This window comes from Schistocerca piceifrons, chromosome 3 (assembly GCF_021461385.2).
Source record: "Schistocerca piceifrons isolate TAMUIC-IGC-003096 chromosome 3, iqSchPice1.1, whole genome shotgun sequence".
In the NCBI taxonomy this organism is placed as follows: Eukaryota; Metazoa; Arthropoda; class Insecta; order Orthoptera; family Acrididae; genus Schistocerca; species Schistocerca piceifrons.
In genome coordinates, this window is record NC_060140.1 from 158,773,861 (window position 1) to 158,800,227 (window position 26,367).

At 41.1% G+C, this 26,367-nt stretch overlaps 1 protein-coding gene across 1 annotated transcript in view; it reads right to left on the reverse strand.

Moving 5' to 3' along the window:
• LOC124789886 (solute carrier family 22 member 7-like) overlaps positions 1-26,367 on the reverse strand; it is a 167,804-nt gene that overhangs the window by 23,021 nt on the left and 118,416 nt on the right. The window contains exon 7 of the mRNA XM_047257407.1: positions 21,956-22,170. Coding sequence (XP_047113363.1) covers positions 21,956-22,170 — 215 coding nt within the window. The remainder of the gene's footprint in view (positions 1-21,955; positions 22,171-26,367) is intronic.

Here is a 26,367-nt window from a genome sequence, read left to right on the forward strand (position 1 = left end):
GTGTTGACCACAAAATATTACTGTAGAAGTTGGACCATTATGGAGTAAGGGGAGTAGCTTACAATTGGTTCGGCTCTTACTTTAAGAACAGAAAGCAGAAGGTAATTCTCCTCAATATTGAGAGTGGTGGTGATGTTCAGTCCCAATGGGGCACTGTTAAGTGGGGCATTCCCCAAGGATCGGTGCTGGGGCTACTGCTGTTTCTCATTTATATAAGTGATATGCCCTCTAGTATTACAGGTGATTCAAGTGTTTCTGTTTGCTGATGACACCAGCTTGGTAGTGAAGGATCTTGTGTGTAATATTGAAACAGTATCAAATAATGTAATTCATGAAATAAGTTCGTGGCTTGTGGAAAATAATTTGATGCCAAATCACAGTAAGACTCAGTTTTTACAGATTCTCACTCACAATTCAACAAGAACCGGTATTTTGATCAGACAGAATGGGCATCTTATAAGTGAGACGGCACAGTTCAAGTTCCTAGGCGTTCGGATAGCTAGTAAGCTGTTGTGGAAAGCCGTGTTCAGGATCTTGTTCAGAAACTAAATGCTGCATTATTACCATTAGAATAGGATCTGAAATAAGTGACAGTTCAACACGAATAGTAGTCTACTTTGCATATTTTCATACGCTTGTGTCATATGGTATTATTTTTTGGGTTAATTCTTCTGATTCAAAAAGGGTATTTTTTGCTCAAAAACGGGCTGTTTGAGCTATGTGTGGTGTAAGTTCGAGAACCTCTTGTCGACCCCTATTCAACAGTCTGGGAATTCTGACATTGCCCTCACAGTATATATTTGCTTTAATGTCGTTTGTTGTTAAAATATTAGATTATTCCCAAGAGTTAATACTAGGCAGGAAATCAAATCTGCTTGTGGAATGCACTTCCTAGACTCTTGTGCAGAAAGGAGTGCAGTATTCTGCTGCATCCATTTTCAATAAGCTACCACAAGAACTCAAAAATCTTAGTAGTAGACCAAACACTTTTAAGTCTAAACTGAAGAGTTTCCTCATGGCTCACTTCTTCTATTCTGTCAAGGAGCTCCTGGAAGAGCTGAAAAATTAAGCAAGTTACAGTGTTGCATTGTTGATTTTCTTTATTTAAACTTACGAATTGTCGCCTGAATATGTTACTTATATTTCAATTTATCTGTTTCTGCTATCGAGTTATAATTTCATATTGCCTCTTTCTATAACGATGGAGACTTCTCCTTAATTTGGTCCCACGGAACAATAAATAAATATATAAATAATTTAGTGCTGTGTCTCTAATACACGCACTATATTATCTTTCAAGGCCTACGGCTTTCTTGTTATTGGTGCTGTTAATGGGATACTTGACCTCCTTATAGTAAACAGTGCCCATTTTGTAGTTGTATGTGACAATGCCTTCTTTTAGACGTGCTTGTAGCCTTTCAGTTGCACTTCGTTAAGTATGTTTTGTAAGTGTGTCTCCCAATCTTTCATACGACGTTGTAGCGTATTTCATGAGTGTGCCGCTATGTTTCGGTCGCTTGTGGCTTCTTCCGCTAGTTTCTTTCCTTCTCTGTCCCAAAATATTCTCTTTTTTCCTTTTAGGGTTTTTCGGTAGATATATCGATTCTTGACTTAAATTCTGAGAAATGTAGGGTTTCGTACACAACGTCTTTATAAGGTGTAGTGTTCTTATATGCCGATGTCTCCTCTTTAGTCTTCCTCTTGTTTATTGTTTATCCCGGCTTCTTGAGATCTCTCGCGAAGAAATGCGATACAATACATTCAATAGTGGCGTGGGACAATCAATGAAGTTACAAAACAGTCAGTAATTTAACTTTTGAATCAGCCGGTTTATTGACATTTCTGGAAATAAAATCACTCTCATATATTCATACAGTCAGCAAATTTCGTGTAACAGTTTATATGCATAATGGGACTTATTGCGTCGCAAATCGTTCTTATGATTTAATTAATCAGCGTTACAGTGCTGCTAACCAACGTGATCAACAAGGCAATATGTGTCTAAATTAAAACAGAACCTCCATATTTTGCTTTAGGTTCATTTTTGTCAAAATCAGCAATTGTCTCAAAATTAATTTCCAACTCAGTTCATTAAGTCCGAGCGCGTTTGCAACGATGGTACGCGATTCACTGGAGAGTTCGATCAAGCACTAGCGTGCAAGGTATTTCAAATCGAGCGTGCAGGTTTCAGTTTTCCCTAATGAACTAAACGACTCTTTTGTAATAACGTGACGTGTATATCTCACGTTAAGTCTAAATGAAATTGGATTTGTCTCCATTCGGGTGAAAATCACAAAAAGCAAAATTCACCGCGCAGGTCAGGGAACTGTCCACGCTCACTTTTAGCACTTTAAGTGATAACTTGTCTCAGAGTAAAAGCCGCACATAAATTCACACTTTTTCATGCGCAGAAAATTGATAAACACCTTTATATTAAACTGATAAATTATAACCTGCATTTACTATCATCTCCTATTCTGAATAAACTTCAAGAACTTGTGTTTCATAATCTCTAAAATTTTATCGCCTGAAAGAAACTATAGTTTGCTGAAACGGATTCAGATAACGGTCAACTAGTGTCTAGACGATGACGTCACGAATCGATATTTGCTTGTAATGAACGAAATACTTGTACTGAAAAACACAGTCAGTTGAGTAATTTACTGACTCTTATAACAAATTTTGTACCCTTTGCATCGCTACACCTAGTACGTCTTTTAGTAGTGTGTAGCACACTATGTCGACTCATTGTTTCTTTCTTCTCTTATTCCTAGAGGTGGCAGCTTGTCTTAGGACTTATTCCAGTCCTTGATATGGTTCCTGTAGTTGTGCGTTGTTTATTAGAGTTTCAAATTGTTTTCCGGTGTGTGATTTTGCTTCCACTTTCCAGATGTCTATTACTCCCGGAAATGCTTGTTTCTTCTTTCTTGTGGTTTTCGCAATTCTCCTTTGATGCCTATTTCCAGAGTAATATGTCTCCGATGTGATAAGCGATTTGCTGTCCTCGAGAGGTGTTATATTACCCTTAACTGGTCCCCTTATGAGCTGGATTTGTATTGTGCTTCAGCCGTTGTTTTTCTTCAGAAAAAGACCATGAACCACCTCGCACTGTTCTCGACACAGAAGATTATGGTGTGAGTAGAGTACATGGAAAATGAAGCAGTCATTCAGGTTATTTGCGTATAAGACTTGTTATTCTGAAGGCAAAGGTGATGTTTATGTTCTCTTCTGAAAAAAAGGAAATAAGGTCGATTAATCACGTGAATTTAAACAAATGAGAAATACATTTTTAGTCAATGTGGTGTTGGTCTAAAGCTAGTCGTTATATCTGGAGATATGATCTGAAGTTTCAAAGACATCATCAGTATGTTACAATGGAGTAATTGGAGATGTAACAACTTTTTTTGGAAAACACTATAAGAAACGACATGTCCCGTAATATTTATTTATTTTTGTACTAAATAAACAGTTTTTGAACCAGAGAGATTTGGTTTCTTGTTCTCTTGGATCCGAAAACGATTTTTACATGTTGTTGTCCAACAGAAAGACGCATCACTGAAAAAAATAATTAATACCGCAGTTTCCATACATTCGCTCTCTTCGGGATGGACAGAAACACCAAGTTTTATTTATTTTCATTCTGCTATAAAAGCATCAGCTAGGTAAGAAATTTGATTGGTACCTCGAAGTTAAACAGAAGACCTACAGTCTCATACACTCTCCACTAATTTCCTTCCTAAATTATCATTTTTTTCTTTTAAATTTTGAAAATATTGCTATTCCGCCCACTTTATCGTAATTTTGTACATGCATTCTGCACTTGAAATCTCTTATAGTGATTTACTCTCAGATGGCTTATTTCAGAGTCAGTAGTTGTTTTATTCGATTCGAAATAAGCTGACATCACTGTAATGTATTTTTATCTGTCGGGATAGTATGTTTCTGTGTGATAATTGTGGTTGCTGGCGATAATTCTGTTTTATGGAGTAAGTTACTCCTCCCGTGTGCCTTCATCTATCGCCTTGGTTAGCTAGAAAATGACTGCACTGACATCCTGGGTGTTGCGATTTTTCGGTTGAAACGGTGCTGTTAGTATTGCTCTGTGGAGCCATATTCATTGCACTATCAAACTTTCTATATTCCAACGGAACGCCTTTAATTTTGTGGTCGGTGTTTTTGTGTCTTATTTGAGGGCCATCCCTCCATTATCCGGAGAAAAACGAAGAAAGCGAAAATTCCCGGGAACCATGCCCTCTTAACTGCACTTCTAGGTTTGCATCTATCTATCTGACACGTCAGTAACTCGTATTGTCCAGATCGTCTCCTCTCTCTTTTGTTGTTCACTGCCATCCGTGCTCTTTATCTGGATGTATGATATTTAACAGGAGCAAAGATAGTACGACCTTCGAATGTCTTCTCGCACCAACTGCTTATTTCGCATGTAAAATAGTGTATAAGAACAAGGATTTGGTGTTTTGGTGCCATTGGTAATAGTTTATGTAATTTACAAAACTTTAATCTATGTCTGTAGCATCACCCCATTTAATATTGCTGAGGTATTACACTTAAAAGGCATTACAAGACTTTCTAAGTTTCACATGTTCTACAAAATACAGAATAAGTAGTGTAAAATATTATTTCTGCCATTTTTATGCTACTATAAGCATGAATTGTTACTGCCATTCTGTTCTTTACCTTCATTGCCATTCTGTTGTTTATTTTTAGCCTTCTCTCCCTTCGTAATGGCCTCATGACCAAAATTGCAATATTGAAAATATATAATTTCTACAGTCAATGGCCACTACGGTTTGTCAATGGCCACTATGTTGTCTTTAAAAAAATATTACAAGATGAGAACGCACGCCTTAAGGCATTAAACAATTTTGCCTGATTTAACGAAAGTCAACATGTCTAACATATTCAGATGAGTTTTCAAATATTAATGGGTATCAACTTCAGGGATAATGAGACCAATGTATCTACCAGAAGAGAAAGAGTCTTAAAAGTTGCCAGGTTACTATAAGCATATGGCTAATGAACGGAGAAAGCTTCATTTCGAAAACAGAAAGTCTGCGCCTTTAAATGTTCCCAGAGCATCAGTGACAATATTGCAACTAAACACAATGGAGGGTGCTACAGCGACAGCAGCACATTCCGAAGTCATAGAATAGTTTGGTGTGGTCATACTGCGTCCAGAGAGGCCCTACAAAGGGGTGAACCACCGGTAGGCCTCCTACAAGAAATCTCTCTAGTCACTGAACTGACAGCATAAATTCAGTGTCTGTATCTAACCTCTAATCAAAAACCACAAAATTCCAAGATTTCAGTCAGTATTCTGTATTCAGTTAGAATGCAGCCTGAAAAGATCCAAAAAGTAAAGGGTTTAAGATGTAAGAAGGTTTCATTCAGACATTTACTCGCTACAAAATTTCCAAATTAGAGTAAATTGCAAGCTACAAGTAATAACGAACTCATATGACGAGCTGAAGTTCAAGCTATCTAGTGAGTCGTAGCCTGCGACCAATCTAAAGCCTATTGAATTCGGAGCTGAAGTGCAAAAATTTTATCAGCATGAGGCAAGAGTTAGGAGAGAAGGACCAACAGTTAACATGGACAGAATTACAGATTCAACATTTAAAGAGGTGTCACTTAACCAAAGCAATACCATTCGGACAATAATTTCATTGAGACAAAAATAGGAGATAACATTGTATGGACTAAGTGAGGCGCTAAAGCCGACAGCTCAGTGACAGTACAGCAAAAAAGCTCGACCGCAGAATGAGGGAAGAAGGATGTCGATTTCACGACAGTTCATCTTTACTTACTAAGAACTGGTTCCCGAAACATTGGCCTGTGACAGATGTCCCCAGTGTAAAACACAAATTCAGCTCAGTCAGTTGCCTCTAAAAATCAGTCAGACCCCAACACGAAGCGTTTGCTACAATCAAGAACGTGCTTGTCCACTGGGAACCCAGTAACCTCGACCATGACCAGGAAGGGTACGTTCATGGAAGACGCGGCTGTCTAAGATAGTCTGATACCAATCCATTCACTTACAAAGGCTAATCGCAGTCCCAACTGAAACTGAAACGTCTATGACAGCATTTGGTAGCCTGCAATGTTCTCGCGCCTATTAGAAATGCAGGCCGAGGAAATCCGGTTTCTAACTCACGGATGGAAACAGAAGAGTGCCGTACGTTTTACTCGTGTATCGTAACTTTCAAACGAAAGGTCTGATTTTAATTAAATTACAGAATGTACGTTGGTCGGTAAGGTAGCTCAGCGTATTCGGTCAGAGGTTTAGCTGCCCTCTGTAATATAAAAACTGAGTTGTTGGATCAACGATCAACTTGAACAAGCGTCATGGGACGTCCTCCCCGAAGAAATACAACAAACAATATCGAACAAAATGAGATAAATAAAACAGCCGCTGCCGTCAGACTAGACGGCTCACAGGCCAAGGCAGTCACGAGTTGGATACGAAAACACATTCGCACTATCTAGCAAAAAGTGGTCGAATTACAGACAAGAGCAAATGGGGCGCTGTATAGACAATTTAACATTACAGGCAACAACAGGAAGTAGTGCATGAAAATTGCAACTTACCGTAAACGGTCCTATTTTATAAATGAAATATACCTCAAATGTACATTAAAAAATGTGAAACTGGAAAGGGAACCGATGTTTAAGAGTCTACATTGAGGAGAATGTCGCTGTTCAGACCATTTTCATTTAGCGGCTCTATACCTTGAAAAGAGGTTTTGTTGCGTAATTGCAACTGTCCGTTCAATGTGAGACCGTCCTTCATAGACAGGTGTTTAAAAATCTCTAGCTCTTCTTAGATGTTAAGAGTAAAGCCTTTTTACTCCCTGTGCAAGAGCTGGTCGTCTTTTACATCTTTAGGAATATGTCCTGTGATTAACAAATGGCCAGTGAAAGTTGAATTGTGAACACAGATGCCGTTTTTGCCCAGAAGGTATTCCCTGAATCTTGTCGAAATAGCTCGGCCTGTTTGGCCTATACAACAGGCAGGACAATTGCCACAAATAAATTTATAGACATCAGAATTATGCAGAGGGGAAAGCGTAGATTTCAAGTTATGTAAGATGTTACTTTTTAAATAATTATTACTGGAGAAGGCTTCTCCAAAGTTATATTTATTTTGAAGTAAACGCTGTATCCTGTCGGAAACTGGGTCGAGCAGTGGTATAGAGAAAAATTTTCTCTTGTCATTAGGTTCAATATTAGAAACGCCTAGGGTGGTGACTGTCTTATCAGTTTTCCTACCAAAAGTACTATCTGCTACAGAGGGAGCATAGCCGTTATTGGCAGCCACAGTTCTAATAAGATTGATTTCAGAATTGAGATTTTCAGACAAAAGGTGGTTCTATGAATAGCTGAATGAAAACAGGCCATCTTACGAGAATGCGGGTGTACTGATGTGAATGGAGTAATTTGATCAGAACTTGCGGAAGATAGTGAAGCTAACTTTGTCGTCTACTATCGTAAGAGTGAGGTCTAGAAAATTAAAGTTGACTCTAAGTCTTACTTAATCTATTTCGGAATAAAGACACAACCGCCAACGACGCGTGCCCTCCTGCGACTGCCCTTTCGAGTCGCCACATTTGGTCAGCCCCCCCCCCCCCCCCAACCCCTCTTCAAAGCTCGCTACACACCGGGCGACTCGCGTTCGTGGTTTGAAGCGTGTGTTATTACACCACTATCAAGTCACTGCGGGACGTTGTCCTTGTAAGACAGATTAATGCACGAATCTAAGTTCATATGTAATTATATAAAAATATGATGTAAAATAAATAAGTAACAATTCTTAAACAGTGTTGGGTTAGTTAAAGACAGATTAGTGTTCATGTTTCGCATAATAAGTAAGTGTTAGTTTGCTAGCTACTTTGAGGTTTGGATGCGGGATGCGCACTACTGGAAGAGATGACGTCAAAGAGAAGATGTAATAAAATGGAACACCTACAACCTCCATTTCGATGCCATTTATTATATGGTTACCAGTTTCTGTGATTCAGTGGACAATCTTCAGACCTTAACTGGCCATCAGTGGCCAAATTCTATGAACTGGTTTCTGTGGACTTTCTCCATGACACAACATCGTTGTTACAGTGTACTGAAACCATTTCACAGATGTTGTTTATCACTGATGGAATCGTGTTTATAATTAGAGTTAACACCCTCAGCGTCTGCTACGGCCTGAAGATGATGAATTGAATCATAGAAACTGTTAGCATCATAATAAATAACGTCGAACGCACAGCTGTAGGTGTTTCATTTCATTACATAAGTGAACGGCAGAAGCCTCTCAAACCTCCAGTCGGAGAGATGGACAAAAAATGGTTCAAAGGCTCTGAGCACTATGGGACTTAACATCTTAGGTCATCAGTCCCCAAGAACTTAGAACCCTTAAACCTAACTAACCTAAGGACATCACACACATCCATGCCTGAGGCAGGATTCGAACATGCGACCGTAGCAGTCCCGCGGTTCCGGACTGCAGTGCCTAGAACCGCACGGCCACCACGGCCGGCTAGAGATGGACACACAAAAACTCAAAAGAGGCTTATACCCAGCAGTAGTGAAAGTATATACTTCGAAAAAGGGTAACTGCTGTTTTAAAGTGTCATTTTTTAAATTTGTTTAGCGTTTCACCGACGGGACGTCGCTAAGACCATAATACTACTTATACAAAAGGAACAATAGGTATTTTTTTGATTTTTTGTTTTCGAGAGTTTTTAGTGTCGACTTCATTTATAGTTTATGATTCATACAGCATTGCGTATGATCACGCTAGCAGGTCGACAAAGAGACATAACAACGTTTGAGCTTTTAAGACTTTATTAAGAGACATACAGAGAGATGTCCACTAGTTTTAATCTACTAATCTACTTTCTCGAACTCTTATCATTGAAACACCTCTTACCACTACTGGACAGAGATGTCAGTGTTTTAGAAACTCTGGCGTCATAGATGGTTTCTTGATTAAGGGCTGAACAGCCACTGGAACTAGTCAGTGGAGGATGTGAGAAAACAGTGATCATGAAATGTTTTAACTAAAGCATCCGAGAGAGCAATTCATTTCATACTTCGTGAATCATGAAAATCTCTTAACAGAAGCAGCATTAAAGAAAAAAATGTTTTTCAAACCAGAGATTTATGTTAACGTAATACAGATTTCGTCAAGCAAAACAGCGATTTATAGGTGCGCCATGATACGGAGAGCGCAGCTGAATTATTGCCCTACTTAGCGGTTTAGCAGCAGTACTGATGATGCGTTCCTGTCCGAACAGAGCGTGCATAGCTTTGTACAGTAGCCAAGCACGACAATGCGAGGATTGGCTGCGAGCGACAGCCGTGAAGACTCTGAGCGATCTGGTGTTCCGCACATAATCATTAACAGTTCAGAGCCAGAGCAGGGGGCCTTCGACAGGAATGGCGTGAGAAGCCTGCGTACAGTACTGCGCCATGGATTCCGTGCCATTTGACCTTCGTCACTGCCCAAATCGGCAGGTGCAGGGAGTTGTCTGCTTCTAAGAATGTAGATGGAGGGTGGCTGGGGGAAGGTAATGTTTGTGGCTCCGTGTGTCTGGAGGACTGGGTGATCACTGTCATCATGGATCATGGAAGCTAAGAGACACACAGAGTCTGTAGAAAGCCGTAGGGGAAGCACAACAAGCGAGTAATTGAGCAAAAGTCAGTTGCGAAGACGGAGCAGCATGTTCAATCGGCAATCAGTGGTGTCAGCCTGATGGAGTCTGCGCCACCCCTGAGAGTATCCGACGACACGATGACGAAAGTCTCGGAGTCATCTTGACAATTGCTACTCAGAACTTTGTTACTGGATAACACACTAAAAGAAGTCTGACTACCATTAGCATCTTCGCCCTGAATTACTAGTTCTGAATGTGACTAACAGTGTTCTGTTTCCATATTCCCTGGAGGAAGTGAGAATGGCAATAATGAATTAAAAAAAAAGGAAAGCATCAGGACATGATACAATATTGGCGGAGGTGTTGCATCAGCTTTTGGACCAAATTGTGCCATATACAACAGTGTTATTAAAAGAACGTCTTTTGCAGGGTCAGGTGCCCAGGATCTAGAAAAGCTCCAGTCTTATTGTACTAAACAAAGGGGAAGGCCAGACCCAAAAGAACCGAAACCTTACAGCCCCATTAGTTCGGTGAATGATCTAGCCAGAGAAAAGGTAACTTTGTGCGCCGCCTCCTGAGGGACCACAGAAAGTTAGTAGGCATGAACCCCTAGCAGTATCCTTTCAGGTAAGGGAAATCTACAGAGGATGCGAGAAATCATGCAATGAATATGGGAAACACGTCGGATGACACGTATGTTATAGCCATAACGAATGATATAGCTGGGGAATTTGATAATTTTTGGCACTCTGCTCTTTTCAGGAGAGTGAAACAGATGGACTATCACAGATGTCTCTGTATCAGTCTGCTAGATTACTGCACAGAAAGGCACGAGCAGTTAGAATGTACTGGAGTGAAAATTATGAAAGACACACTAAAATACTCCCCACAGGGCTCTGTATGTGGTCCAGAGCTGTGGGATATTGGAATAGTGTCATAACTCTACCAGCTTCAGAGTGTAATAAACGCTAGAGGCAGCATCGTTTACGCTGACGATATGCTAATTACAGTATTTGCTAATACACATGCTAAAATAGAAGAAAATACTGGGGTAGCTCTTGAAAGCCGGAATAACTGGTTCGTGAAAGAGAAATTAACTATAGCAGCTTATGAAGCGGTTCACGTGTTACTAAAATGAACATTATCAAGAATGACAAATACCGAAATCAGAATAATTGACCAGCGCTGGAAAAAAAAGCAGTATTTAGGTATCTTGGAATTACCATCGAAGAAAAGCAAAATATTCATGCACATGTAGAAATTGTCTAGCATAGAGGCATTAAAATTCCAAATAACATAGCAACAATAGGCCGAAAAACTATTTAGCTGCCTCTAAGTGGCACAAGAACATACCAAACGCAATCTTGCTTGCTATTGTGTGCTACTGGTCGAGTGTTGGGCTCACACATCCAGAAAAGTAAGGACAGCATAGGCTCTATGGCGAGCACAGAGAAGTGCACACTTGCACCTGACAGGCGGATATAAAAACAACACCAACTAAGGCGCCGCAGGTGATATTGGGTTTTCTACCTCAAGACACAGCACTAAGCAAAAGAGATGAACAATGGTTTTGATAAGTTACAGGAGGTACTGAGCACAAGAGCCGTATCGAATTAGGAAATAAAAGCACACATTAATAGATTATGCCAAGGTATTTGGTACTGGGATAACCCAGGTATAAGAAACAACTAGTTCCCTCCTAGCTCAAATGGTAGAAACGGGAGGGGAATGGTAAGGTGCAAATCCATTTTACAAACATACTTGAAAACAGATTAATTGTTTGTCTCTTCAGAACACAGACGGTCAGTTCTGAAAACTTTAAGCTAACTCTGATAACCAGCGTTGAGGAACATAGTTAGCTTTACAAATCCGACTGCTTACAGTAGAGTAATACAGAAAATAAACGATGTGTAGAAAGAATCCCAACAATCTTTAAGTATGCCTTTTCCTCCTTAAAACAAATAATTACAACTCACCAATTAGCAAGCGGTTGGCTCGAGAAATTACTCAAGACAATCAATTAAACAACAGATACATTTTTTGCGAGCCGGCTGACAAGTTTAGGGGGGGGGGGGGGGGAGGGGGAAAGGTTGACCGTGGTGCCACAATATTGGTGTTACTTTTACCAACAATAAATCCTTCGGTGAACATGCTGGCCTTTTTCCTTACAATAGTCGGTCTCTTGGGGCTTCTGCTTAGAGTAGCTTGTGACATCTGTAACATAGACCTATTAGTGCCATTCACAGCCAAGGAGACACAGCGCTTAATTAACATGTTTCATAACGGCTACAAACGTACGCAAACACCCTCTTTGCCCCCCCCCCCCCATCCACACACACAGAAACTTCGCAATGAAAAGCAATTACAATTATTTGAATTATTCCTTGTTATTAAAGCCCCATATCCAAATTAATTTTAACCTTTAATTTAACCATCTCTAAATTAAGCCAAAAGATGATTGCTCTCTCTCATAACAGCTTAACAAATCAACAGTCTGAGTGCTTTCCAGACACTTCAAGTAAGAAATAACTATTTGGCTACTACGAGCAACAGCGCTCGATTTTATGAAACAATTCCGCATCAAAAGGAGTGCAAACAGTTTGAGCCAGTTACTCGTACTCCGCAAGCTCAAAGTAAGTCGACAGCTAGTCACTAACACCTCCTCGGTTTACGAGAAGCAACAATCACAGCCCACTTAACCAGACCAGAATTACAGAAAGTTCAGTGATCTTCCACATAGATAACCTTTACGTAATGGTTGAGTAAAGAGGAACTCCCTTTGAAGCACTACATATGTAAAGTACAGCAAATCAGCAACAATAGAACATTGTAGGTTTTTTTAATGCATGAACTTTGTACTAAATTATAGCCAACTGAATTTAAGATTTTTTTTAGGGGGAGAAAGAAACATAAATAGTTAAATGTGGGAAATTGGTAATATCAAATCACTTAAAATACCAACCTGTTTCGTAACGTATACGTTCAGTAGTGCAATCCCTTCCCAAATCAGCATATAATAGCGCAACTGTACTCGTACTTCTACCGTAACCAGGCTGTGGGACGCATAAATGATTTAAACAGCCGCGTAGCATCCAAACCAACAAAAGAAGTGAACACAGTGCAAATTGGTCCCTCAGACTCGATTACAGCACTCTCATCGGACTCGCACTCGGCGACCACACCGGCTCCGCGCAAGCACAGCAGACAACGCACCTCTCAGTGCACCGAGCGCTCGCTCTCTGCCTCTGCTAGCAGGGGCGTGGCCCGCCACTTCGCGAAGTTTCTTCGCACCACGACGGAAAAAGCTTGAAGGACTCGAGAGCAACCGACACGCCTCGCGCGATTAAACAGTCTTCCCATCAAAGACCCTCAGACCAGCATCTATGATCAGAAGACTAAACTAAGGACGACCATCGATAACCAGAGAGGCATTACTCTGATAGAGAAGCCAACGCGCACGGCTCAATATGTAAGTAGCCTGTTTAAATGTTAGTATGGTAGTTGGGCTACAGACTGTAAGGTAAAGGCGGGACAGCAGCAGCACATTTTTTTTAAATTGACTTTTATCAACATGTAAACACTTAAATCGCAATAAAATTAGGCAAGATTGATGGTCCGAACATTGTAATTTATTAGATATACCAGCGCATTACAGAAAACTTTATAACAAAGGAACATTCTTATGATGTACAAAGGATTCTAAATTTCAATTAATTAGTAAGTGGCGGCAAGATGCCGCAGAAGGGAGGGACAGATGGCCAATGGCAAAATACATTGAAAATGACAATCACTTTGATTTTTGTTTTTCAGGTTTATTTGTAAGTCGTCCACATAAACGACACATGTTCTCATTGAGAGTGCACGATTCATGAAGCCACCTAGAACATCCTACATACTGAACCAGTCAGGGGTAGACTTTGTATCTTATTGATGTTCAAGGCGCTCTTAACATTCATTTTCTTCGAAATTTAATTCATCAGAGGAACTACCGTGTGGGGAAAATCAACATCATCTTCTGAAACTTAGTCATCAAACAGACTCTTCTTTGGCGGTTTTTGCCCACTGGTGTTGGGGATTTGATTTCTTTTAACTGCTACATTTTTGTGGGCAAGAGCTATTCCTTTCTTCTTTCTTTCGGAGATTTTTCTTTCTTTTTGTTGCTATAAAGGTGGCGGATGTTATATTTGTTGCTGATTGCTTTCTTTTGGATTGATTTCTCTGAGGCAGTACAGGAACAGGTGAAACCTTTTCCAGCAGTTGTGATGGAGACTTACCATGAGGTGCCACTGAGTTGTCATTGACACAGCAGCTGCCTTGATCAGTTGGTCGATGAGTAGCCACATTTGTGCAAGGTTTGCATTTAGGACGGTGTTCTCTTAACACATTTGTTTCAGACCTTGATGTTGATAGCTAATCTGGAGTCAGATAATTAGAGAAATGTGCAGTAGTTGGTAGTTCAGAATTATTAATGTCTGAAACAAAGGCATGGTTTGGAATTACTGCTCTGTCAAGCGGGATAATTCGATTAGCTCTAAATCCGGATACACCAATCTGGACAGTGGCAGCACGAGTCCATGGTTTGAAGAGCAACTCTCCAAAGTGCTGCCTTTAAATTCTTCTGTCTTTGCTTGCATTACCTACAATCCATGAATGACAAACCTCTTTAAAGTAGGATTTCAGCGTCTTGAAAATTGATCGGTGTCGTGTGGATAGGCAAACAAATTATCGACACTTCATTTTCAACAGCTATATCCAAGAGGCTGACACAATTAATGAGAGTGTCATGGCAATCTGACAGAGAAAGAGCAGGGCCAGGCACTTTTCTAGGAAGAAAATGGTTTTTGAACCAATTCATTAAAATATCTGTTGACATAAGTAGATTCTCTCCTCATAAAAACCACTGGAGGCATGTTGTCTTCAGAGTCTTCTTTTTTATTCACTCCTTTGAAAATGCAGTAAGGTGGTAAGAGATTTCCCTCGCCGTCACAGCATGCCAAAACTGTTATTGTCTCTCCTCTTTCAGCAGAAGTAATAACATGGGCATCTCTACTTCCTTTTGCCGCAACAACCATCCCATGCTCATTGTTTAACAGTAGACCAGTTTCGTCTACGTTGTAGATACTACCTGGTCTATCCAAAATCCCATTTTCGGTCAACGTTTGTGCTGACAGATCAAAGTAAGAATTGACTTCGTCTTTTTCATTCCAGTCGCTCTGGCTACAGAAAGCCTCTCGTTTTTCTGATGCTTAAACCCTCATTGCGTTCTAAAAGTTTCTTTTGCTTGTTGAATTTGTTTCTCAGTCCCATCTGATCAGCTAAATTGAAAGCTATTGGCCTGACGTCTGATGGTTTGGGAGCAAAGCCACAGGATTGCATTTTCTTTATATAGGCAAATAATTTTCATTCTGCTTCTTCAGCCATGTATGACGATAGTACACACCCTACTTTCTTGAAATGGTGCACAGCAAATCTTTTCCTTAATGGACGTTCTGACATATTATTCATTGGAGCTACTTTGCTTTTAGCATAACCTTCCTCTTCGACTAGTTTGACTACCTCTAATAGATCTTCTGCAGTCCATTTTCCCCTGTCTGTTGTCCTAATGCGTTTTCTCGGCATTTTTCTGTAAAACGAAAACGTATGGACTTCTGTAAGCATTTCAGACATTGTGGCATCAGTCCCACAGTAATGGTGCGTCATCTGTCCGTTTTTGCAGGGACAGATGCCGCACCCCCCCTTTTCAGCAAAGATGTTATCGGAAGAAGCCATTACTCGATCGACATAACCTACTGCACAATCTAAATGCAAGTTATAAGCTACCAAGCGCGTGTCTACTAGTACATACTATCAAAAAGGAATCGTGAAACATTTCCTTCACTTACATTGAGCCTGAAATGCTGTTTTCTTAAATTTCTCGTCTCATTTCCGCTCCTGAAGTACAAAAACTTGGGAGTAAACTGATATCACCAGCGGTTACAACAACAATGTGCGCCACGCACACAACAATGTCTGTTGACGAGTTTCTTGGAAATGCGGCGTCTGTCCTCCCGCGTCATCTGTCCCGCCTTTACCTTAATTAGCATCTCTGACAGCGCTCTGCACCCTCGGTAAGAGACTCTGTAGTTGAATGGACTAGCAATTAGCAGTTAGCGAGTGGACAGCTAGAACAAGTGTCCTTTGTGGAGACTCTGCATTGCTAGGACATGAATTGTAAAATGATGATGGATGTAGTTGGTAACTGTTTGGATAATGGAATTATTGACGACTATATAATTTTAAAACATGGATGTCACATGAATATGGTAAAATCCGCTAAATACATTGTTTGCCATTCAACAGAATCTTTCTTGTGCTATCCATATGCCTACTAGAAGTTCGAGCCTATAGTAGTTAGAATCCTTTTATTTAAATGGCTGTGGTTGCTGCTTGATGTAATTGTAATTCGCGTTATGAAGATTTTCTGTGAAGTAAGTGACTTACGAAAAGTATGGGTTATTGTTAAGATTTCTTCAAATTCAGGGCCATTCATTTCTGTTAATTATTTGAAGTTATGCTGTCATTTGATAGCAGGCAGATTTCATTGGGCTTGTGTAATGTGGGTATTAAATATATAGGTTAAGTTTGTGTTGACTTTGTCAGGGAAAATTTCATAGGTCAGTGCTAAATTGATAAAAATAAGTATCGGTACAGTAAGTTCAGTAGCACTCTGCAGTTTAAGTAAACACAAAGCCGTTTCAAGTTACGTAAAAGAAATAAGAATGACATACTACGTTCTAACCAAGGGCTCTGTACGCTACCTGTCACGTCGTGGTCCGTATCCCAGCTACTTAAAAGTACGACATCGCACCACAGGCACTTGTGAATGTGGATCAATCGGCATCCTGCAATGCATTGTCTGGAAAAGTGCCAATACACAAGTTGTTACAAACCAGATCAGGAACTAGTACAGCACTTCGTAATACAGAGAAGCGCCAAAGAAACTAGTATGGGCTTGCGTATTCAAATACAGAGATATGTAAACAGGCAGAACATGGCACTGCGGTCGGCAACACCTACTCATGACAACAACCGTCTTGCGTAGTTGTTAGATCGGTTACTGCTAATACAATTGCAGGTTATCAAGATTTAGGTAAGTTTCAACGTAGTGTTATAGGCGGCGAATGAGCGATGATACACAGTATCTCCACAGTAACAATGAAGTTGGCTTTTCTCTTACGACCATTTCACGAGTGTACCGTGAATATGAGGAATCCGGTAATACATCTAATCTCCGACATCGTTGCAGGCGAAAACAGATCCTGAAGAACAGGAACAACGACGACTGGAGAGAATCGTTCAACGTGGCAGAAGTGCAACCTTTCTGCAAATTTCTGCAAATTTCAATGCTGGGCCATCAGAAAGTGTCAGCATGCGAACCATTATACGGAATATCATCGATATGTGCTTTCGGAGCTGGAGGCCCAGTCTTGTAACCTCTATGATTGCACGACACAAAGCTTTACACTTCACCTGGGCCCATCAACACCGACATTGGACTGTTGATGACTGGAAACTAGTTGCCTAGTTGGACCAGCCTCGTTTCAAACTGTATCGAGCGGAAGGACGTGTACGGGTATGGAGACAACCTCATGAATCCATGGAACCTGGATGTCAGCATGGGATAGTTCAAGCAGGTGGAGGCTCTATAACGGTGTCGGACACGTGCAGTTGGAGGGATGTGGGTACCCTGATACGTCTAGATACGACTGTGACAGGTAACACATACGTAAATATCCTGTTGAATCAACTGCATCCATTCGTGTCCATTGTGCATTCCGACGGACTTGGGCAATTCCAGCAGGACAATGCGACACCCCATACGTCCAGAATTGCTACAGAGTGGCTCTAGGAACACTCTTCTGAGTTCAAAAACTTCCTTTGGTCTCCACGCTCCCCAGACATGAGCATTATTCAACATATTTTGGATGCCTTGCAGCACCCCCTCGGACTGATTTATGGACATATTTGAACAATCATAGTGTCAATCCCCGCAGCACTACTTGAGACATAATAAAGTCCATGCCACATCGTGTTGCGGCACTGCTGCGTGCTCGTAGGGGCCCTACACAATATTAGGCACGTGTACAAGTTTCTTTAGCCCTTCGTTGTATAATAAAGAATAACGAACTGTGGCACAACCTGAACTCGCAGACATATAAAATAATAATGAACTACAAGCCTACATGGCTGGGAGAAAACGAAGAATAGACCATACAGTATGATGAGACGCGCCACCGCCTGACATCCACTTAATGTTCAGGAAGCAGTGAGAAGACGAGCCCTTGGAAAGAGCTGGAAGGACTTCGAGAGACCCTGAAGCCATCTCGCAATCTCTGCGCCTTATATGGTTCAGCAGTACAGCCCCTGTGAATCATATGTCAGTGCACCTGGGGCTAACCATACAGACAGATATGCAGCTTGGTTCTGATACCAATGTTGTTTAGTGTATTGCTGTGTGATGTAGTGAAGTCCAGAAAAGGGTAATGGACCAGTAGCCCATACTTTCTGGATTCCGGGTAAACAGATATCTGTCCACCAGATGGCTAAATGATAGCACGTAGAGCTTTTCTTTTCTCTCTTTGTTAGGACATTTAACTATGTAGGTATTCTAAGTCCAATTTTTTCACTCTTAAATATCATAAGGTTACAACTAACACATTTGAAAGTACCCAAATCATACGTGTTATATGTTCATGCCAATCATGTACAACATTAAGTCTCTTCTTTTATGTTGATAATAGACTGAAAGGAAGTGGCAAATGAAACAAAAAAGTAGAAAGGTATGGGCTAGAGTCAGATGGGACTTAATTAAATACGAGGCATCAACTCCTGTTCTGGGAGCAGGGAAAGTGGTGCTGACGAGACACAAGCTGAGATGTGCCATGAGCTCTTTATCAGTGTTGCGCTAGAGGAGTGGTGTACTGGCTGTGGTTGGAAAAAAAGAACAGCGATGTGCAGGCGACTGTGTCTGGTTCTGTTTCAGCGTTTGTGTGTTACTGTTCTGTAATCATTAAGACGGGGCCACTGCAATGCCTATTACTGCAACGGAAAATAGGTTTCAGTAAAAGATTCTAGGTGAACCGTATCACAGAGCGTACCTCACTTTTTTTCGAATTTGTTTAACTGACGTATTTTCCGATACATAACAGCAGGCCTAGTTGGAATTACTGGTCCAATTTATGTGGTCCTTTTGTCAATATAAGAGTAGGCTGTCTCCATGTGTTCTAATTCTCTATTGTCTATTGTTAGTTGTTAATTAGTGGAGTGGTGTCTGTTCAGCTATTTGGCTTTGCGTAGCATTAATTGCATCTCGTTTTCAGCGCGAGAGTTGCTTATTGCAGTCAGTGTTTTGTGTTATTGTAAATCTAAGTCTGTCTGAGGAGCAAGAATTTTACTACGTTGGATTATTTTGTTATATATTCTCAGATGAAATGTTGTCTGTCATAGGCTGAACAATTTGAATGATGGACAAAGATTCCTTTCAGATAATTTATCGACACGATGGACCTGCATCAGACAAGCCTGGCGTAACGTGTATTTCTTGGATTAGGTGCTGGTCACCTTTCTTGTATAATAATTTTCTTATGCTCACTTATTTGTTGCATTATGTAATTAATAAATGTGTTTAGAATTTGTTGAGCAACTACACCCACACAATCTTCAGCCACTTTCCACAACTAAGATTTTCGCCGCAACACCTGCAAGACTATACCTCACTGTATAATGCCATTCTTATTACACAGGATGTGCCACCTGCAGACTGTCTACAAAATAATTGAAATTTCAATACATTTGGAACTGAAGACATAAGTGGGATATTTGTGTAGTGAATAAAATATTATTTAAGAAATGCTAAGCTTCTAATTGCTGGAGTTGTCAATCTCATGTTCAGATCGATCTGTAAGTGTTTGAGTACCAGAAATGAGCCATTTTGGGCTCATGTTATGCGTTGGTTCAAACCTTGGTTCTTATTCTGTGTTTGGTTAGCTGCAGCTATTGCGATTATGCTGTTGTTCTCTCTCTCCATGAGAAACAGCAGCGGTGTGTATCGATATTCATACCTTGTATTATCTTTGGTCTGGTGCTTATAGTTTCCAGCTGTGCTGTGTGCGGGCAGTCGGTCGGTTGGCGTGGAGCAGCGAGGAAATTTCCGCGTGGCGTAGTTTGGCCAGGCCCACTGGCGGTCTCTAAGCAGTGTCAGAGTGTGTGGGGCTGTTCCCATTGCTACGAGGTCTGTGTCTTACCGATCCTGGACACGAAAGCTGAGTTGGGATTTAATTTATCAAAAAGGCAAGACTGTTCAGTTTGTGCCGTCTGGTTCTCGTTGTTGGCTGTTGGAACATTCCCGAGAGCAACTACGTGTGTGTTCTAGTTGGCGGAGGTTTAGCCACTGTCCGGTGGAGTCTAAGTGTATTTGGTTATTTTCAATTGAAGTGTACCAAAGAAATTTTCTGCCTTGTGGCCGTTCGTTAACGTTTCTGTTACCTGTTCAGATTGTTCTGTCTGCTTCTCGTTGTTAGCTGTTGGGACATTCCCGCAAGCAACAACGAGTGTGTTCGAGTTAGCGAAGGTTTAGCCACCGTCCAGTGGAGTCTAACTGTATTTGGTTATTTACAATTGAAGTGCACCAGCGGAATTTTCTGCCCTGTGGCCGTTAACATTCCGGTTACCTGACCCGGCCGCAGTCGTAAATTCAGGCACTGTCCTCTCCTCACCGTGTTGTCGCTGTCCACCACGGTGTGTAGATTGACGGCTTAATGTATGCCTGGTTGTGGGTGTCCATGACTTTTACGTTTAGCATTGAACTCACGGTTGTGTGCTAGTAGAGTGGAGCGCAAGTTAACTTGTCGGCGCGTCCATTGACTGTCTGTTGGTTTGGTTGTCGTCGGATCGAGAATGGTTGGGCCGAGTGGCTGTCTCACCTAAGTGAAGGTTAGTATTTCATGTGATGGCCGACCCCCGAAAGATCTGTGCGGCGTTAGATGCACTGCCTTTTCTTATTTTCTGTTGTGTGTATTTGTATGGGTCATAGCAGACGGATTTGAATTAAAGTTGAATTGTTTTTAGTGCTGTTTTAAGTTATGGGCCTTCAGCCGTTTTAAAATTAAGGTTCCTTTCTTGTCAAGTATTATATTGTTTGGGGCCTTAAACCTAATTTAAGATAGAGCTTTGTTGCTTAAATTTATTTTACCTTGAGTTTTAAGTCATGGGGCCTTCAGACGTTTTTATATTAAGGATCTTTGTCTTTCGAGCATCAGACTGCTTGGGGCCTTCAGCCTGAAGATGCCTTCTGCCTTGTGTTTCTTTTATTTAATTTTACCTTTAGTCTTAAATCATGGACCTTCAGCCGTATTTAAACTAAGGTTGTTGCTTTTCAAGTGTTACATTTTGGGCCTTTAGCCCAAATGTAGAACTTACATAACTTACGTAACTTCTGCCGAAATACAATCTTTGGCGTCCGAATTTAGGGTTAATGTCTTTTAGCCGTTTATTTTTAAAACAAATAAGAGGTTGCGCATTTGAGGCGTCAGATAGTGTGGCCTATTCAGCCGATAACTAAGTTCAATGATTTTTATGTAATTTTTGGACAAAAAAATTAAGTTATATGAGTCCGAGTGTAATTGACAGCCGCTCATTTTGGCCCCTTTCCACAATTCCAACTACCTGTCCTGTCCTGCGGGTATATCAGGGCGTTTCAAGAAGGTATTCATTTTGTCACTTTCTTTCTACTGCCGATGTTTTTTCAGTTTCTGAAATCTGGTGATAAATACGATTTCATTTGATTTCAGTCAAAATGTAAACGTACATGTTGACAATTTGTGAACAACATATATCTATTGCCAACCGAGATTTGAGCTCTTCCCACTGGGCTCATTGTTGTACCGTCAATCTATTTCATCCATATCACTTTCCTTAATCAGTGCATGTATTCAATGATTGATACATCCAGAAAGCAGGGTGGGATACAACGCATCCTTTCTTGAATTTGTGTTGGTTACAGGTTTAAGAACATGCGCTTTAGGACACCAGACCCAGACTAACAGAATCGCAGTTCAAAACATATCGTATTGAATGAGTTTAAGCTATGGTGGCGATAAAATATGAGATGTTACAGAGTGGCTTGAACGATTACGAAAGAACAGCCAAGCTACAGGAAGGGAATGCAGAATGTCATAAACCGTGGGAGAAATACTACACTACAGAACAGAGCATCCAGAGGAAAGTTTACACTCTGCGCGGCTTACCCCTCAGCATACAGAAGGTGGCCGCGCAGGTGACCCCTGCCAACAGAGCGCAGCCCACAGCGGTCCAGCGGCGGCCGAAGCGCGCCGCACACACGTGGACGGCGCAGACAGAGGGCAGCTGGACCGCGCCCTGCGCCACCACTGTCAGGAAGGGATTCACGCCCACACCACCAGCCAGCAATACCAGCGAGTACTGCGTCAGTACGTGCGCAGACCTGCTCGAAGCAGTAAATAGTATGAAGTAAATAGTAAGTCATGTTCATGCTCCCCGCGTCATACCTTTCATCTCTAGCTATCACATGAAACGTTAGTTTGAAGTGTGATACAATTTTTCTGTGTCATATGTATGTACTTGACTGTGTTTTATACTATAGTTGAGAAAATTAATTTTCTTAGTACCAGGGTTAGCAAGAAAGACTTAATTCTCATCCCAAAAAAATCATTATTATTTCGCACAGAGGTGGCAAGAGTAACGCGATACCTCCTAATAATGTGTTGGACCTCTTTTTCCCCAACGTAGGCCAGCAGATCGACGTGTCAGCTAGTAGGAAATCCGCTGCAGAAGTGGTTTTTTTTGTGGTTTTAGTGCGCACAACTACAATGGTCATTAGCGCCCAGACTAAGTTAGGAATGCACTGCGAGGCACAAGGTTAAAACAGCAACTAAAAGGGACAACACTATAAAAGACATATTAACATACAAGGGATTACAAGAAAACAGCATAATCAAATGGTCTTAGACAGGTTTGTCTAGTGGATAAAACGAAGAACGCGAGCAGCTCATCCTGGGTCATCCGCTAAAATGGCATCCAGATTGCATGGAAGGCCAAGATCAACGCGAAGTGTATTAAAATTCCAACAGGACGTTAAAATGTCTCTATAGCCGTCCATAATAGCAAAGATGTTCTCGGTGCAGGAATTTGTACACAAACTGACCTCCAGAATTTGTCCCACAAATGTTCGATGGAATTCATGTCAAGCGATCGGGGTGGAAATATAATTTGCTCGAATTATCCAGGATGTTCATCGAACCAATCGAGAACAGTTGTTTCCCGGTGACAAGGATGAATAAAAACTACATCTCCAGTCAATGATCGGTTCACGTGGACGAAAGGATTGAGTAAATTTCATGTAAACACAGCCCTAACCATTGAGGACCATCCCGCAGCCTGAATAATGCCTTGTTGATAACCTGGGTACATTGCTTCGTGGGTTCTGCGTCTCACTCTCTCATCAGCTTTTACCAACCGAAATGGGTACAAATCTGAGCAGGCCACGGTTTCCTCGTCGAACAGTGTCCAACCGACATGGGCACAAGCACAGGAGAGGTGGTGCAGGCTGTGTTGTGCTGTTAGCAAAGGCGCTCTTCACGGTCGTCTGTTGGGATAGCCCATTACCGTTAAACTGCGCGGCGCTCTCCTTATGGATACGTTCGTCGTACGTCCCAGATTGACTTCTGTGTTTATTCCTAGCAGTTTTCTTGTCTGTTACCATTGACAACTCTACGCGAACGCCACTGCTCTTGGTCCCTAAGCGAAGGCCGTCGGTTTTTGCGTTGTAGCTGGCGAGAGGAACTGCCTAAAATGTGGTATTCTCGTCAACCTCTCGATAATGAAAAACAATGAATACTGAATTTCCTAACGATTACCGAAATGGCATCCGAAATGGAATGTGTCATGCGTCTAACTCCAACAACCATTCATCGCTGAAAGTCTGTGAATTTCCGTTGTGCGACTAAAATCATGTCGGAAACCTTTTCACGCGAGTACAAATGACAGCTTCGAAAATGCGCTGCCCTTTTACACCTGGTGTCCTGGTGTATGCGATACTACCGCCATCCGCGTATGTGCATATACCTATTACATAACAGAAGTCACTTCAGTGTAATCCTGTACATTTTCACCTGTCTATTCTGCATTCCCAGCATATGCAGTCGCGTCCTATGTAGAACGAGCTATTGCGTTGTGTGAGAGCGAAACCTTCTGAGACAGCACATCTCGCAGCTATCTCTTGACAGTCTGCAATAACACTGTCACCAGATTTCCATAGTACGCACTTGGGATAGTGTGTCCCTTACGAACATAATCTGCTACCATCATATCATGAGATTCCCAAAAACTATATTATGTACACTCGAGGCCAACGAAGGGCAACAAACGACAGACACAAGGTTTCGTCGAAAGTTAGTCGCCAGTGCTTTGGCGTTCGGGTTCTCACCCTCACCAAATCAAGGCCTTTGGGCCGAGGGATTTAGCCTTGTGGTCGGCGTAGCTCTCGTTATTGTTATAAAACAGCGTTCTAATTGCAATTTCAGATGTTACAAGGGAATAATAGGATATAGCAGTTGTTGCATGTGCAGCATTTATTTCACTGCAAGAAGCTCATCATCAGATGAAACGTGGAAGAAGAAACGACACTGGTGGACGATCTCTCTTCTAAAATTAGGGAGCAGTGTGGTCTGTGAAAATTAATGTCTACCTGAATGCTAAATCTGAATTAGCCTACTTCATAACCTCTTTTCCGAAGGGAAGCTACAGATTTCAAATTGTGATTGAATTGTGTTGGCCGCAAAATTTCCAAACGTGACTCATGTTTTAAGAGAGATGTACCTGCTGCACAAACATTAACGGTCAATCCAGGTTTTCTATGTTTCTCTCTGTCGTTCACTGCGAAAAGATGTAAATTAATTCCTCACCTTCTTTTTCACGCCCTGCACATTTATTTCTTACGGATCACTTGCTCCCCTCCAAGTGTTTGATCTTTTCCATTTCTTTGCTTAATAACTGTTCGTAGAGGACCATCTATGTGACCATTCACGATAAAACGTTATTAGCTTCAACGCGATTTCCATATTCCGCTCCATAATTCACTATTTTTGAACACAGGGAACACACACACTATTGGCGAGAGCAGGCATTGCCTGCAGGGTAAACAGAAACGGCGGAAATCAAGTTTCTCTTGAGAGGCACAAACCGAAGTTAATGTTTTACTGGCCGGTTGGATCTGTAATTTAACAGCCAACTACTGTAGTTGAATCCGTAAGTTGTAGAGTTTCTAATGATGCTCTTGTCAAATAAAAGAGCGACACAGTAGAATAAATCAAATGAAGCGGACCTATTGGCTGTCCTCAAAAGCGTGAATGCACACTCGTTCCAGAGAAACAACAAATCGCTACTGAACCAATGAACATTCAACTTGGCATGTGCTATAGGACAATAGGCACGAGACCAACCAACAACCAACGCCTTGATGTTATCGCCAGTAGACCGAACTGCAACGAAGGCCAACCGCTTCGTTGGTTGCAATTTGTCGCCCGTACACGATAAGCAAATATCCGCCAACGGAGAGTGTAACGTTCTCGCGCAGCACGCATCAAAAGTGAAAGTAAAAAGAACATTTCGATATATAATGCTCACTGTAACTTATAATTTATATATATTTCTGTTAACTGAATTTAAAAAGGACACTTAATTTTGTGGGGAAAAAGATAATTATGAATTTTGCTATTATAAATGATTATTCAAAGAGTGTGAAATACTATCTGTGGCGGTGGACGTGAAAACCGACACAGAAGAAAAGATATCTAATAAAGAACGACAAAGACTGTACAAGATTAAGTTAACATACAAATAGGCAATATACTGCACTACAGTCGCTTGTCTTCTGCACGGACTGAATGGGAGAGGAACCCGTGACGTTGCATAAGGCTCTTAAGTAGTCTTCATTTGTCGTAAGTCGATGATCGACGCAATTTGTAGCTTGGATTGTAAAAGGTGTGTAAAGATTTTAATTGTTTTTGTTAAAATATATTTATCTAGTAAAATCAGTTTGTCACAATTACTGCAAAGTTCGCACCAGACATTACCCATTTTTTTAAAGAAATTTCAGCATTTTACTGGATATCGCTGCTGGCGCGGAGCTGTGCCGCGAGCGAGCAGTATGCAGCAGCGGCAGATTTAAATATACGATCGCAATAACGACCACATCCTAAAAAAGGGTACAGATAGAGGTAAACGAAAATAATAAAGCGTTTCTTTTCACAGCATTCCAGACGCAGAATAAAAGGAGATAGTAGTTCTATCTTGTGCATTCACATTTTTATTCAAGAAAGTGACAAATTGTGAACATATCGTAAAATGTATTTAAAAGTGGATAATTTTTCAAGTTAGCTTAGCAATATAAGAAAGGTAGTGGGGTATATCCCGTTAAACAAAAATCCACTGCAACGTGAAAATGTTTGCTAAGTCCGATGGACAATAATGGCTCTGAGCACTATGCCACTTAACGTCTGAGGTCATCAGTCGCCTAGAACTTAGAACTAATTAAACCTAAATAACCTAAGGACATCACACACATCCATGCCCGAGGCAGGATTCGAAACTGTGACCGTAGCGGTCGCTAGGCCCCAGACTG